The 16,430-nt window shown below is 43.0% G+C and overlaps 1 protein-coding gene across 2 annotated transcripts in view; it reads left to right on the top strand.

Moving 5' to 3' along the window:
• zftraf1 (zinc finger TRAF-type containing 1) overlaps nucleotides 1-16,430 on the top strand; it is a 139,674-nt gene that overhangs the window by 111,671 nt on the left and 11,573 nt on the right. The window contains exons 3-4 of one of the 2 annotated variants that reach the window (XM_072576481.1): nucleotides 925-1,136; nucleotides 11,217-11,252. In XM_072576481.1, coding sequence (XP_072432582.1) covers nucleotides 925-1,136; nucleotides 11,217-11,252 — 248 coding nt within the window. The remainder of the gene's footprint in view (nucleotides 1-924; nucleotides 1,137-11,216; nucleotides 11,253-16,430) is intronic. The other variant, XM_072576482.1, reaches the window with a different exon arrangement.

Raw genomic sequence — 16,430 nt, 5'->3', positions numbered from 1 at the left:
TGACTGCAGTTCAGAAGTACTTAATTTACTTTGTGACATCCTGAGATTGTGATATCTTTGAAGATATCTCTATCATTAAAGGTAGGTGATAGCCTAGTGGTATTTCTGCTGAACTGTTAATCCAGAGACCCAGGTAATGTTCTTGGGACCTGGATTCAAATCCCACTACAGCAGATGGTGAAATTTGAATTTGTTTTTTTTTTATTCTGGAATTAGTCCATTGTCAATTGTCAGAAAAAAAACCCATCTGATTCACTAATGTCCTTCAGGCCGTAAGGACATGTAAGGATATCCTTACCTGGTCTGACCAAAATGTGACTCAAGGTCCACAACAATGTGGTTGATTATTAACTGTCCTCTGGGCCATTAGGGATGGGCAATAATGCTGGCCTAGCCAGCAATGCTTTCATCCCTTGAATGAATAAAAACAAAATTCTGCCTCTTATCACCTTCCCTCATGGGCAGTGAGTTCCATCCCATTACAGTGCATGGTGAAAGAAAGTTCTTCCTCACCTTTCCCCTACATCTCAAGCCCAAAATCTTGTGTCCCCTAGTCCTTGTGCCGTTAACTAAAGGAAAATGTTTTCCTGTGTTTATTTTGGCCACACCTGTGCATCTCTATCAAATCTCCCCATAATCTCCTTTACTCCAAGAAGTCCACCCCAAACTTTCCAATCTAACTTTGTAACAAAAGCTCCCCATCACTGGAGTCATTTTGGTAAATCAAAGTCCCATGATGACTTTCACATCTTTGCTAGTGTAATAACCACTACTGGATACAGGACTCTTTATATATAGATGGCTTTGGAAGGTCCTAATTTCATGAATGGTGTGTTGGAAATGCCAGTCAGTCTTTTTGTTTGAGCCTGTTTAAACTCTGCTTAACCTGCTGTGTTGTTTTCCTCCCTCCCTTTCCCATGCTAGAGTAACACTGTGTAAATACAAGCGGATTGGATGTCCATGGCAGGGGCCATTCCACGAGCTAACTGCTCATGAGGGGGAATGTGGCCACCCCACCAAGACTGGCAATGAGCTGATGGAAATCCTGGATGAAATGGACCAAAACCACAAGAAGGAAATGCAGCTCTACAATAGCATTTTCAATCTACTTAGCTTTGAGAAAATAGGATATACAGGTAAGGATGGTTTCTGCTTTCATCATAGACACCAAGCTCATGTTCTGTTGGAAGAAAGGCAGAAACCCTCACTCCACCACCCCCACCACACTGAGCTGTAGAGACCACAAAGTCCTGAGTTCAGTTCCTGTTCCATGCTGATTGTTAACCAATTCTCAGCAGGGTAATAGTTGGGTGCCTACTGTTGTCCCCAGTAAGCCCTATTTCATAACCTCCACTCCATCGAGATCAGACTTGGCTGTGATGCTCCTGCCAGTCATATTGCTGCCTGGGATAATGTGTGACAAATGGCTGCTCAGGGTAAGGCAGATAGAAGAGAGAACATGTTTGATGCCTGGTGGACTTAAGAGGAGAAATGGGAAAGAAATATTATTCACCCTATGATTCCAGTATAGAGCCTTGCATTAGAGAGCAAGTCAACAACTAAAGGCTCATGACACCATGCCTGTCCTGCCCCTTCATTTAATGGCAATTTATTCCAAGGGCTGTAGGATCATTGAATGTAATTCCCCATGGGGGTTGAACTTAAAATCTGATCATACAAATCTTAAATGTTCCATTCTTGAAATTGATGGACTTGTTGGTATCACAGGTTTTGGACTGGTTATGTCCTTTCATAGCATCTAAAAAAAAACAGGCAGTGGAGAATTCATTAATCCAAGAGCTGATACACAGCGAATATAGTTCTCTCCCAGGTCTACTGACTGAGGCTCAGTGATAGATCTTACATTTATTAAAACCTGGGTTATTCTTGCATTTTATATGGCTAGTTTTGAGTTCTTAAGAACAAAATCCATGCAGATGTTTCTGCCAGTGCTGACAGTAGATGACAGCAAGAACTGGCATTTACAGAGTGCCTTTAACGCAATAAAATGTGTCAAACTATTTCGCCACAGCATTTTTAGGCAACATGTGACACTGAGCTACACAGGGCGGTATTAGGACAAGTGACCAAAAGCTAAGTTAAAGAGGTTTTGAGGGGTGTTTCTTTGGAAGAGAGATGGTGTTAGAGATATTTACGCAAGGAATTCCAAAGCTTAGGGCCAAGACAGTGAAAAACACTACCATCAATGCTGGTAGAAAAGGCCAGATTGGAGAACTGCAGACATGTAAGAGGGTTTTAAGATGATATAGGCATGATGGGAGTTTTAGATTAGATTAGATTAGATTAGATTACTTACAGTGTGGAAACAGGCCCTTCGGCCCAACAAGTCCACACCGCCCCACCGAAGCGTAACCCACCCATACCCCTACATCTGCATCTACATCTACATCTACCCCTTACCTAACACTACGGGCAATTTAGCATGGCCAATTCACCTGACCTGCACATCTTTGGACTGTGGGAGGAAACTGGAGCACCCGGAGGAAACCCACGCAGACACGGGGAGAACGTGCAAACTCCACACAGTTAGTCGCCTGAGGCGGGAATTGAACCCGGGTCTCCGGCGCTGCGAGGCAGCAGTGCTAACCACTGTGCCACCGTGCCGCCCAGTTGCATTGCCCTGAGGGGGTTTGGAAACGAAAATGAAAATTTTAAATTGTATGTCAATGATCACAGAAGTGATGGATGAATTGGAATTAGTGAATGCTAGGATCCAGTCAGCAGAGTTTCAGATGAGCTTCAGTTTATAGAGGTTGAAAGGTTGGAGACCAGCCAGGAATGCAGATCATAGAACATAGAACAGTACAGCACAGAACAGGCCCTTTGGCCCACGATGTTGTGCTGAATGTTTGTCCTAGCTTAAGCACCCATCCATGTACCTATCCAATTGCCGCTTAAAGGTCACCAATAATTCTGACTCTGCCACTCCCACAGGCAGCGCATTCCATGCCCCCACCACTCTCTGGGTAAAGAACCTACCCCTGACATCCCCCCTATACCTTCCACCCTTCACCTTAAATTTATGTCCCCTTGTAACACTCTGTTGTACCCGGTGAAAAAGTTTCTGACTGTCAACTCTATCTATTCCTCTGATCATCTTATAAACCTCTTATCAAGTCACCCCTCATCCTTCACCGTTCCAATGAGAAAAGGCCTAGCACTCTTAACCTATCCTCGTACGACCTATTCTCCATTCCAGGCAACATCCTGGTAAATCTTCTCTGCACCCTCTCCAAAGCTTCCACATCTTTCCTAAAGTGAGGCGACCAGAACTGCACACAGTACTCCAAATGTGGCCTTACCAAGGTCCTGTACAGCTGCAACATCACTTCACAACTCTTGAATTCAACCCTTCTGCTAATGAACGCTAATACACCATAGGCCTTCTTACAAGCTCTATCCACCTGAGTGGCAACTTTCAAAGATCTATGAACATAGACCCCAAGATCCCTCTGCTCCTCCACCTTACTAAGAACCCTACCGTTAACCCTGTATTCCGCATTCTTATTTGTCCTTCCAAAATGGACAACCTCACACTTGACAGGATTGAACTCCATCTGCCACTCCTCAGCCCAGCACTGCATCATATCTAAGTCCCTTTGCAGCCGACAACAGCCCTCCTCACTGTCCACAACTCCACCAATCTTCATATCGTCTGCAAATTTACTGACCCACCCTTCGACTCCCTCTTCCAAGTCATTAATAAAAATTACAAACAGCAGAGGACCCAGAACTGATCCCTGCGGAACTCCACTTGTAACTGGCCTCCAGGCTGAATATTTACCATCTACCACTCGATCAATTACCCAGTAACCTGTTTATGGAAATTACTGGCATTCATCTTCCACATAACAGATCTAATAATACAGGATAGTGGAACTGTGGAATTAAGGAATAAAGCATAGACTGTAACAACATTTGAAAATATGTGATTGAAGGGAAAAGAGAGTAAAGGCTATCGGGGCAAGAAGGGGACATAGACTATTGCTGGTGAGGGTAGAACCCAGACATGGACTGGTGGGGTCAAACAATCTGTTTCCTGATGTTCTTACTGTGTGTCTAGGGGAAGATTTTATTTAAGGAACTATTGCAATAATTATAGAATGAAATCATATAACACAGAAGGAGTCCATTTGAGCCATTATGTCCGTGCTGTTTGCAAGAGCAGCTCAGCTAAGCGCACTACTGCCATCCTTCTTTTGTAACCCTGCTAATTTTCTCTCCTTTTGGTGCTTATCCAATTTCCTTTTATAAACCATGTTTGAATCTGCTCAGGCCATGCATTCCAGATCCTAATCCCTTTATAAAAGGCTGCATAAAAATGCTTCTTTTGGTCAGCAATCTTAAGTTGGTGTACTCTAGTTCTTGATCCTTTCACTAATGGGAAAAGTTTATCCCTATTTTCTCTGACTAGACCTCTCCTCATGAGTTTGAACACTTTACACCTCATCTGTAAGGAGAAAAACCCAGCCTCTTCATAGAAACATAGAAAATAGGAGCAGAAGCAGGAGCTTGCTCCACCATTCGATGTTATCATACAGCTCAGTATCCTGTTCCCATGTTCTCCCCATACCCTTTGATCACTTTCATCCTAAGAGCTAATAACACAAGTAACTGAAGTCACTCATTCCTGGAACCTTTCTCATGAATCTTCTGTGCACCCCCTCGAATGCCTTCAGAATTGAATACATTACTCCAGTTGTAATAAAATCAGCATTTTATAAAGATTCACAATAAGCCCTTGCTTTTATACTCAGCTTTTACTTCTAAAACTCAAAATCCTGTAAGACTCTTTAGCCACTTACTTAACTTGCCCTGCCGCTTCAAATGATTTGTGCATCTACACCCATTTTAGAATCAATATGTCTACTGACACCACTGAGTCTATGATGAATACCAACTGCACATGCTCCCCTCCAGTTTCTTTTCAAATTGTGCACATGCAATATAATTCCTTTTTAAGAAAGAAATCTGATTTGCTTAACCCTGGTTTTCTCTTCACTGATATACTTTTATTTATTTCAGTTTTAGGTGTCTGTTAGGTACAGTATCTATCACTCTTAAATATATTTGAGAGATTTCACTGTTAGTGGGCATGCTGCTGTATATCAGCAATCACAGCTTTTTGGAATTGTACCCTTATTTTATGTTGACTCTTCTCATTCTTCTTAATGAAATGTGTCACTAACCTGTTTCTTGAAGACTGTCACTGTCCTTCTTACAATTCAGAATGTTTCCAAGGTTTGCAGACTTTGAAATTGTACCCTGTCCATCAAAGTCTGCATTACAAATATAAATCAAGCAAAGCAATAGTCATGCGATCGATTCCTGGGGAACCGTGCTGTGTACCTTCTTGTAGTCTAAAAGATAACCATTCATAACTGCTCTCATTTAGCTATTAATCTCTTCTCATACTGTGTTTGCATCCACCTGACAGTTGGAAAAATTGCTAACTTTTCTGTAATAAGAGCACAGTCCCTGATGGATACAGAAGGTAGCCATCACGTATTTGATGCCCACCTACGAGAGAACCCTCTCCCCTCACACTCCCTGTAGCCCAGGATATTTTCTTACACTTGCATATTTATCCAGTTCCTTTTGAAAATTGTAATTGGATAAGTACCTAAGGGTAAGAAAACGAATCTGTCCCCACCACATTCACAGGCAGTACATTTGATGGGATAGATAGAAAGAAATTGTTCCCTCTGGTGGAGAAATTCAAAACAAGCAGATCTAATTTTGTAGTTAAGAGCTCATCAGTCAGAAAGCATTCCTTCTCACAAAAACTTATGAACTCTCTTTAAAGTTACCATGTGGATTCTCAGGGAATTGAGACTGAGCTTAATAGATTTTTAAAATTAAAGATATTGAGAAAGGTGAAGCTAAGGCAGATAAATGAGATTGGATTACGTATCAGCCAAGATCTAATTGAATAGTGGAAGAAGCCTCAGAAGTTAAATAACTTTCTCCTGTTATTACTATGATGCAGTAGTTTCTGCTGGGGACATAAAACTGAGGGAGCAACAACTGTTACCAATTCATATGCACAGAGAGATCTCAGAACACTTTACAGAATAGTGGATGCAAATTAAACATCAAGGAGGAAAAGATAAAGAGCAAAATGTTGAGATGGAGGGGGAGGAAGAAAGAAAGCGTAGAGGTGATGGGAATGGGACTATTGTAGCTGAAAGATTAGGCACATAGAACAGAGAGAGCGGAGAACTCAGATCCCACATGTGGCAGTGCCTTGGAATTCCCTCCATAATGGCATTGTAGGTCAACAGCGCATGGACTGCAGCAGTTCAAGAAGGCAGCTCATCACCACCTTCTTGGGGTAGCTAGGGACGGGCAATAAATGCTGGCCAGCCACATCCGTGGGTGAATAAAATAAAAAGGTCTTTAAGGACTTGTAACATCGAAGGAACTTTGCGAAGCAGTGACCTTGAAAAGATCTTCTGGAGTTCCGAGTTGACTGTAGTAAGGGAATGGTGCTGGAAAGGCACAGCAGGTCAGGCAGCATCCGAGGAGCAGGAAAATCGATGTTTTGGGCAGGAGCCCTTCATCAGCAATTCCTGATTCCTGATGAAGGGCTCCTGTCCGAAACGTCAATTTTTCTGCTCCTCGGATGCTGCCTGACCTGCTGTGCTTTTCCAGCACCACATTAATCTAGACTCTGATCTCCAGCATCTGCTGTCCTCACTTTAGCCTATAGTAAGGGAATAAATGCAGTTTGGCAAGGAAAAAGATTCTGAAGTTACAAATCCTTAGTGTAACTGACAAAGTGGGACACCACTAGTAGACAAAGAGTGAGAGAATTGAACATAAGGATAGGAATGAAACTGAGAGATAGAAAGGTGAGAGACAAAGGAGTGAAAGACAATAACTAGTAACGTGCCATGTTGAAGGCCGTTTGGAGTTGAAGGCCCTGTTAAAGTTCTGCACAGTGAGAGAAAGAGGATAGAAGAGAGAGATAGATGCCTACATCAACAGGTTAAAAAGTCAGGAGAAAATGTGAATGGAAAGAAATGTAAGAGTGAATGGAATTGAGTATGGTCAAGGAAGAAGTGACAGCACAGATCGGAAATGCTTGAGGGAGGGAATCCATGGATGTTTGTTTAATTTTTTGACCTTATAATGAAGAAGTATTTCAGTTAAATGGAAACCTTTCTCTTTTAGCTCTTTCTACATCACTCACTGGTGAGTAATGGAGAGGAAATCTCTTTCACCGGCCCTGCAGTGAACCAGGAATGTGTGTTGGAGAAAGTCTTGTCTTCCTAGTTCTTCTCCCAAGGAGTGAAAGTATCTTGCTTCACTCTGTGTCTGAACAGGAAAAATGTGTCAGAAGCAATTCACTGCTCCATATTTTCCAACTGGAGAGCTTAGAGAAGGAATTCCCTCCCAAATGGCATTGTGGGTCAACCCACAGCAGGTGGACTGCAGCAGTTCAAGGAGACAGCTCACCACCATCTTCTCAAGGGCAGCTAGGGATGGGCACAGCAAGGGACGCCCACATCCCACAAATTAATTTTTTTTTTAATGTCCAGTTGTTGAGGATCAGAGCCTGACACTTGCAGCACAAACATGATTGTTCTGTGAATAGAGACTACATTTTTATTCAATGATGCTGCAATAACTTGTCATTCCCTGAAACCTAGGTCTTACACATTGCCTTTGTTCTTTCTCCAGTGTCCATCCCTTTTTCTCAATGGTGCTATCCTTCTCTCACATTCGTTCTTCCACTCCACTGTCTTCCCTATCACTTTCTCAGACTTCCTCCCCCTCTTATTTTGTATATCTTTAATTCTGTTTTGCTGCTTCAACCTCCTTTTAGATGACAGTACATTAAAATTAATCTCAGTGAAAACAGCATGGAAAGTGGGAAAGAATGAGACAGAGTGTCACTGACAGCACTGGGAGTGGGAGAGAATGAGACTGAGGGTCACTAACAGTCCGGGGAGTGGGAGAGAATGAGAATGAGAATCACTAACAGCCCGGGGAGTGGGAGAGAATGAGACTGAGGGTCACTAACAGTCCGGGGAGTGGGAGAGAATGAGACTGAGAGTCACTAACAGCCCGGGGAGTGGGAGAGAATGAGAATGAGAATCACTAACAGCCCGGGGAGTGGGAGAGAATGAGACTGAGGGTCACTAACAGTCCGGGGAGCCGGAGAGAATGAGAATGAGAATCACAGCCCGGGGAGTGGGAGAGAATGAGACTGAGGGTCACTAACAGTCCGGGGAGTGGGAGAGAATGAGAATGAGAATCACAGCACGGGGAGTGGGAGAGAATGAGACTGAGGGTCACTAACAGTCCGGGGAGTGGGAGAGAATGAGACTGAGGGTCACTAACAGCCCGGGGAGTGGGAGAGAATGAGAATGAGAGTCACAGCCCGGGAAGTGGGAGAGAATGAGACTGAGGGTCACTAACAGCCCGGGGAGTGGGAGAGAATGAGACTGAGGGTCACTAACAGTCCGGGGAGTGGGAGAGAATGAGAATGAGAGTCACAGCCCGGGAAGTGGGAGAGAATGAGACTGAGGGTCACTAACAGCCCGGGGGGCCGGAGAGAATGAGACTGAGGGTCACTAACAGCCCGGGGAGTGGGAGAGAATGAGACTGAGGGTCACTAACAGTCCGGGGAGTGGGAGAGAATGAGACTGAGGGTCACTAACAGTCCGGGGAGTGGGAGAGAATGAGACTGAGGGTCACTAACAGTCCGGGGAGTGGGAGAGAATGAGACTGAGGGTCACTAACAGTCCGGGGAGTGGGAGAGAATGAGACTGAGAGTCACAGCACGGGGAGTGGGAGAGAATGAGACTGAGGGTCACTAACAGCCCGGGAAGTGGGAGAGAATGAGAATGAGAGTCACAGCACGGGGAGTGGGAGAGAATGAGACTGAGGGTCACTAACAGCCCGGGGAGTGGGAGAGAATGAGACTGAGGGTCACTAACAGTCCGGGGAGTGGGAGAGAATGAGACTGAGGGTCACTAACAGTCCGGGGAGTGGGAGAGAATGAGACTGAGGGTCACTAACAGTCCGGGGAGTGGGAGAGAATGAGACTGAGTGTCACTAACAGCACGGGGAGTGGGAGAGAATGAGACTGAGGGTTACTAACAGTCCGGGGAGTGGGAGAGAATGAGAATGAGAGTCACTAACAGCCCAAGGAGTGGGAGAGAATGAGACTGAGGGTCACTAACAGCACGGGGAGTGGGAGAGAATGAGACTGAGGGTCACTAACAGTCCGGGGAGTGGGAGAGAATGAGACTGAGGGTCACTCACAGCCCAAGGAGTGGGAGAGAATGAGACTGAGGGTCACTAACAGCACGGGGAGTGGGAGAGAATGAGACTGAGGGTCACTCACAGCCCGGGGAGTGGGAGAGAATGAGACTGAGGGTCACTAACAGCACGGGGAGTGGGAGAGAATGAGACTGAGGGTCACTAACAGTATCTAGTTTGCATAACAGTCTAAATTTTGTTTTTCTGCCCTGTTCTGGTCGCCATGTTATTGGAATGTTTTTATTGAACTGGAGAGAGTTCAGAAAAGATTTACCAGGATGTTGCTGGGAATAGAGGGTTTGAGATATAAAAATAGACAGGAAAGACTGAGACTTTTTTCACTGTAGCGTAGGAGGTTCACGGATAACCTTATTGTGGTTTATCAAATCATGAGGGTCACAGATAAGGTGAATGACAACAGTCTTTTTCCTTGTTCAAAACTAGGAGACATTTTTAAGGTCAGAGGAGAAAGGGGCAACTTTTTTTTTTACACAGAGAGTGATTCATGTGTGGAATCAACTGCCAGAGAAAGTGGTGGATTCAGGTACAGTTAGAACATTTAAAAGATACTTGGATAGGTATGTGAATAGGAAAGGCTTGGAGGCATTTAAGCCAAGCACAACAAACAGGTGGGACTAGATTAGTTTGGGAACATGTGTAGCATGGACTAGTTGGACCAAAGGCTCTGTTCCATGCTTTATGACTGTTCAGTCACAGAGGCATGGGATGATAAGGGCATACACCCAGTCAGGAAGAATATGGGACTGTGCAAGTGAAATCACCCTGAGTGGCCAATTGCTGAGGAACCCAATTGCAAGCAAGTGCTGGGCCTATGAACAAAAACATCAACTTTTTTTTTTAAATGTTGCAAAGCATTACAAGGCATTTCACACCAGTGTTATCAAACAAAATGTGTCTCAGAGCCACATGGACTAATGATCAAGAGACAAATAGTGGGGAAGTTAAATTCCACTGTATTGCACAATCAGACTCCTTTCCCGCTGGTTATCTAAACTGTCTCCTGTATCATATCTCATTTGTTCACCTGTTAATTCCCTTGTCCAATTCAGCAACACATTAGGATAAAAAATCAAATTGCAAGAGTTTTAAAGGGTAAAGTTGTACTTGGCAGGACCGGGTTAATACTGTTACTGGGCTGCTTTAATTGCTTAGGTTTTATATGGAAAGCTCAAAGAATAAAATGGACACTAAACAGGCAGGTGAAGAATGGCAATAAGGAGGTTTTAAAAGGGTGGGACAGATCAGAGCAATTTAAAAGGTGTTAGGTGGTTTTAAAAGCAGAGGGAAATAATCAGATAGAAGAGATGTGTAAGACAGAGTCCCAGAGAGATGGGGTATAGCTAACTAAAGAGGTTTGGGCAAGAGCAAAGGATTGAAGCAGCCGGCTAAAGATAATCCCCGATGTAGAACCATAGCTGTCAAAGATTTGAAGCCTCTCATAGCCAACCAATCGAAACAGCTTTGAGCCCATCCCATCTTCAGGTCCACCATTCAACAGATTTATCCCCTACAGTAATAATCTCCCTTTACAATGGCCATTGCAGCCAGCCTGACTTTCCGACTCTCAGCCACTGTGTCTGCAGAGGAGGTGAAGCTTAACTAAGTTAGTGCAGCTAGAAAAGAGAGCCAAATGACTGAATCCCTTGGAAGGGTGTATTTAACTAGTAAAGAAAAAAAGTCAACATTTATGTGTGCGGAAATAGGGTGCTCATGTTTATTAAACCATCCCTCCCCATCCTCTCCCTTCCACTCCTTACCTGCGCACACAGAACTATTGAGAAAAGTTGTATTCCCAAGCCGGTGGGGAGGGGAGGTTTATTTACAGTTAAAATGGGCAATATCTTCAAAATTAATGCGTTGTTTCCACTCAAAATGTAATTGGTTGATCTTTACTCACACAGGAACCGATTTCTGCAGTCAGGCATGTCACAAAAAAGGTAGGACAGCTACACCCAATTCCTGATGGCAAAAAGTACTGCTGCCCTTCTTTACCCTTTGATCCAGAACTCCCCGGGTTGGCAAGGCAATTGATCAGCCTCTCACTGTCTTGTTATCATACAGTACTATCATATCCTGGGAACGGAACGAGTGCGGGCAACTAGGACACATTTTCAGTTAAATATCATTTAACAGGCACCTCTAGCGATCGCTGTTTCTCATCTGTCTGTCTCTCTCGCTCACTCGCTTGTTCTCTCTCTCTCTCTCTCGCTCCCCCCTTTGGATTACCCATGGTATGTAATGCCTGTGGAATCAGGAACAAAAGTAGCATCAGGATTCAAGCAGAAATGTTCAGGACGCTTGGCTGGCTTCCTTCAGAAAGGAAGAGGATTCCAAGAGACCTTAATTTAGGTCACAGTGATGGTTCTTGAGAACTGAAGCAGCAAAACCTGTGGTGAAAGTTTGAATGCCAGGCAGGACAAATAAGATATTCTTAACTACAAAATAAGATGAAACAACTCTCTTCACCAAAGGATAATTTTATGGTGAAATACATTCTCCGGGAAGGACAACGATAGTGATAGAACAGTCAATAGTTTCTGAGGTGAGGGGGATCGAGGAGTATGGTAATCAAGTGAATCAATAAATTGGTGAAAATTGATTTTTCACCATGCCTGTGCAAGCCCTTTGAATTCAGCCCCACTCCCCTACTCTCAATCATAGTATCACAAGAATGATGCAGAACTTGGCTATTTAGCCTGAAAAAGCATTTCACTTAGTGCCATACTCTCGTCTTCTCCCTGCAACCCTGTACATTCTTTCTTTTCAAATAACAGTCTACTTTCTTTTTGTATGCCTCATTTGAAACTGCCTCTATCAAGCTGACATCAGAAATTAACTACTTGCTGCATGAGGAATGTTGTTTTTACCCTCTTAGTCTCAATACTTTTGCAAGTAGGGATAGTTTCTCCCTATTTACTGTGTCCAGAGCCCCTATCACATATTCTCTTAGCCCTCTCCCAACTTCTCCTGTCTCTTCATAACCAAAGTCCTTCATTCCTGGAACTATTCTCGTGAATCTTTTCTTTACCCTCTCTGATGTCTTCACAAACTTCCTAAAGAGGGTAGCCCAGTTCTGCACAGAGTACTCCAGCTGAAACCGAATAAGCATGTTATACAATTCCAGTATAAACCTCCTTGTATCCTGTCTTGCTACCTTTAGTGACATGCATCCTGCTCCCTCTGTTCCTGCGCCCCCCCCCCCCCCTTATAGTTAATACCCATGGTTTTGTATTGTCTCTCCATGCCCCACCTCATATTTCTCAGCACTGAACTTCATCTATTACCTATTCAACCGAATCAACCAATGTCTATGTCCTTTCAAAGTTCTACACTATCTTCTTACTCAATCCATAGCCTTGAAATTTCTCCACTTAAGTAATTTGTCCAATTTCCTTTTGCAAGTTAATATTACATATTCTTCTACCAGCTTTCCAGCCAGCATACTCGAAATCATAACTGATCATGGTGTGTAGAAAAGTATCTTAATCTCCCCTCTGCCTCCTTTGGCTTTGGTCACCGCTGTCACTGAAAAATATTTTGACCGTATTTACTCAAAATCCATCATTTTGAACGTCTTTAAAGCATTCCTTCTTTAAGAAGCACAATTCCAGCTTCAGTAGCCTCACCCTATCATCCCTTATACTTTTTAGATCTGCTTTTCCAACATTAGGTGGGCTATGATCTATTATTTATCTGTTACATTTCAGTAACCCATTTACTATCTTGAAAGGAAATTTATTTCACATCAGTAATCCTGAAACTTTATTGGTGGATATAAGCACTTAAATTACAATACAAAAGGTTATAATTCAGCCCTTCTGAAGAAGGGTTACTGGACCTGAAATATTAACTCTGATTTCTCTCCACAGATGTTGCCAGACCTGCTGAGCTTTTCCTGTAATTTCTGTTTTTGTTTCTGATTTACAGTATCAAGACTACTTATGATTTTTTTATATAATTCAGCCCATTGTGGCTTTACCTAAAACCAACTCTTTGACTGAAACTCTCCCACTCTATTCCCTTTTCCCTCGTGATTTTCAGCACTGTCTATACTCATTCTTTTCAATATTTAGTCAATTTCATTTTAAATGCTTATAATGTCCCCAACTTCCTAGAAAGTTTTGGTAATAACATTAACTTTACACAAAACACTTATAAGCTAGATTTCAGCTGGGGTATGTGTCCCAATGAAGGTCACCACATTTTAGGAAGGATTTTAAGTTCTTAAAGAGAGTGCAGAGGAGATGTACCAGGGATGAGGAACTACAGTAATGTGAGGAAATTGGAGAAGTTGGGATTGTTTTCCTTAGAGCCGAGAAAGTGAAGGGGGGTTTCAGTAAACGTGATCAAAAATCAGCGGGTACAGAATTAAGGTAATTTAACCCATTGAATACCAATTGTGATAAAGTTTTGGAATTGCTGTTGGCAAAAAAAAAGGTAAATTTTGTTTTTAATTCATTATGGGATGTGAGTATCACTGGCCAGGCCTGCATCTATTGCCCGTCCCTCATTTCCCTTGAGAATATTGGGGTGAGCTGCCTTCTTGAACTGCTGCAGAATTGACCCACAGTGCCATTAGGGAAGGAACTCCAGGATTTTGACCCAGTGACACTGAAGGAATGGTGATATTTGTCCAAGTCAAATGGTATGTGGCTTGAAGGGGAAATTGCAAATGGTGGTCTTTCCGTACATCTGTGGCCCTTGTCCTTCTCAAAGATAGTGGTCATGGGTTTGAAAGGTGCTGTCTAAGGATCTTTGGTGAATTCCTGCAGTGCATCCTGCAGATAGAACACACTACTGCTACTGACTGGCAGTGGTGGAGGGATGTTGAGAATTATTAATATATAATGAGTTGTTATGATGTGGAATACTTGGCTGATGGGATGGTAGAAGCAGTTTCAATAACAACTTTTAGAAGGGAAACAGCTACGCAGTTGAGAAGAATATAAACAGGTGATTGGTAAAGAACAGGGAATGTGAGCTAATTCAAAGAATCACAGGCACTATACGTTAAATGGCTTCCTACTATGCTGTCCAATCCTGCCTCAGATTTTTAAAAAATCACATTGCATTAATTCTTCTATTTGCCTTGTGTATGATTAGAATTTGTAAAGGGTTACTGTGCAAGCTTGGATGATGATTTGACTTTTCGCAGGAAAACAGGCAATTTTGCAGTATTTTATTGCAAGGAGACATGTTGAAAAGAAATCCTATACTTAAAAATGTATTTTGTTCAATCATTACCAAGTGATCCTTCTCATTGCTTGATTCTTACCTCAAACTGAGCAAACAGCAACCTCAGTGAGGTAGAAGCAGGTATTATCCAATTTGGGTTTTTAGACAATCCCTGGCTCCCTTTAGGGCCCCCATTAGGAGAGATGCATCGTCTGTTGTTCCTTAATTGTCATTGCTCACTTGGATTCATCATCAAGAATGAAGTCATCACTTGACTCTTGGAACTCCATGTTGGTATTAATGATTGTCTCATGATTTTCTATCCACAATTTGCCAAAAGCCAGCAGGTAATGGTCATGTGTGCCATTGATGAGTCCAAAGGAGGCTTCTCCTCCACCCCGTACACTATATTCACCAACATGCCTCATGAAAATAAAATCATCATCCTTGGAGACTTCAAAGCCAGGGTTTTGGAAAGGATTCCCAAGTCTAGAAAGGAACCATTGGAAAGGAACAAGTTGGGAATTGTAACTTCAGTGGGATTCTCCTGCTCACCAAATGTGCAGTTGGTCATCACCCACACACTGTTCTGCCAAAAAAAAGGCTTCTTGGAGGTTTTCACAATCAAATGATGTCATTTTCCAATCCCGAGACCAAAAGGATGTCCTTACTACTAGAGTGATGACCCATGCAGGTGATTGCTTGATAGCACTAACTCATTGACTGCTGTGTTTCCATCGAACAGCTGAAGGTGAAGAAACAGTTCAGAAAATAGTTCAACATTGAGCAGCCTGAAGATTCAGTCATGCAAGAGAACATGCAACAATGTTTTCACCAGAATGTCCAAAGCATGTGTTTCAGTGGAGTGGAGGAAATCTGGAAGAAGCTGAAGACTGCAATCATCTCATGGTGTTAATAAACCATTGATGCCAAGACTAGGAAAGACCAAGACTGGTTCAGTAAGAATAACCACATTATCCAAAACCTGAAAGACAAGGAATTCTCTCCATGCCACAAGCAAAACAACACCACTGGCAAGACAAAATGCAGGATTCATCAAACAGTGAAGACCCAGTTACAATGAAGACCCAGGGAAATCAAGAGGAGGATTGAGAAAGCTAAAGAGCTGCAACTCCTTGCTGATAAGCTTGACACCATCACTACCATCAAGATAATGTACGGACCCAACACCTTTAACCTCAAACTAATACAAAGTGAGGATGGAATCCCTTTAAGAGATAGAGAAAACATCAGTCTGTGATGGATAGAACACTTTAATGAACTCTTAAATCATGTAACAATCATAGACAAGGATGTGTTTGAGGAAATTCCCTAGCTCCCCATTAAAGATGATGTTGGATCCTCACCTTGTGTGGCAGAAGTTAAAGCCGTCATCAAACGCATGAACAACGGAGAAGCTGCAGGAGTAGACAGGATTCCAGTGGAGATTTCCAAACTTGGAAGAGCGCAGACCTTATGTATCATTTCCATTAACTGTTTATTGAAAATCTGGGACAAAGAAGAAATCCTTGCCAATCCCATGGACGCTGCCATCACCACTGTCTTCAAGAAAAGAAATAAAGTGGACTAAGGGAGCTACCAAGGAATCTCCCTACTCTCCATTGCCAGAAGATCATTGGTGATTCCTTGCTAGGTGTCTTCTCCCACTTGTGGAGGACATCATTCCTGAAAGGTATGTGTCTTCTGACCAAACTATGGAATTATGGACATGATTTTCACTGCTCAACAACAACTTGGAGAGAAATACCAGGCACAACACCAACCGCTTTAAAGAGCCTTCATTGATCTGACCGAGGCATTGGATTCAGCCCATCAAGAAGGGCTACAGAAGACCCTGTCAAAGACAGGCTCTCCTGAGAAATTCATCAACATCCTTGGTCTCCTCTACAACAAGATGTCGACTATGGTCCTCACCAGTG

Source organism: Chiloscyllium punctatum, chromosome 8 (assembly GCF_047496795.1).
Source record: "Chiloscyllium punctatum isolate Juve2018m chromosome 8, sChiPun1.3, whole genome shotgun sequence".
Taxonomy (NCBI): Eukaryota; Metazoa; Chordata; class Chondrichthyes; order Orectolobiformes; family Hemiscylliidae; genus Chiloscyllium; species Chiloscyllium punctatum.
Note: the sequence above shows the minus strand (reverse complement) of the source record. Positions and strands in the feature narration are given on the sequence as shown.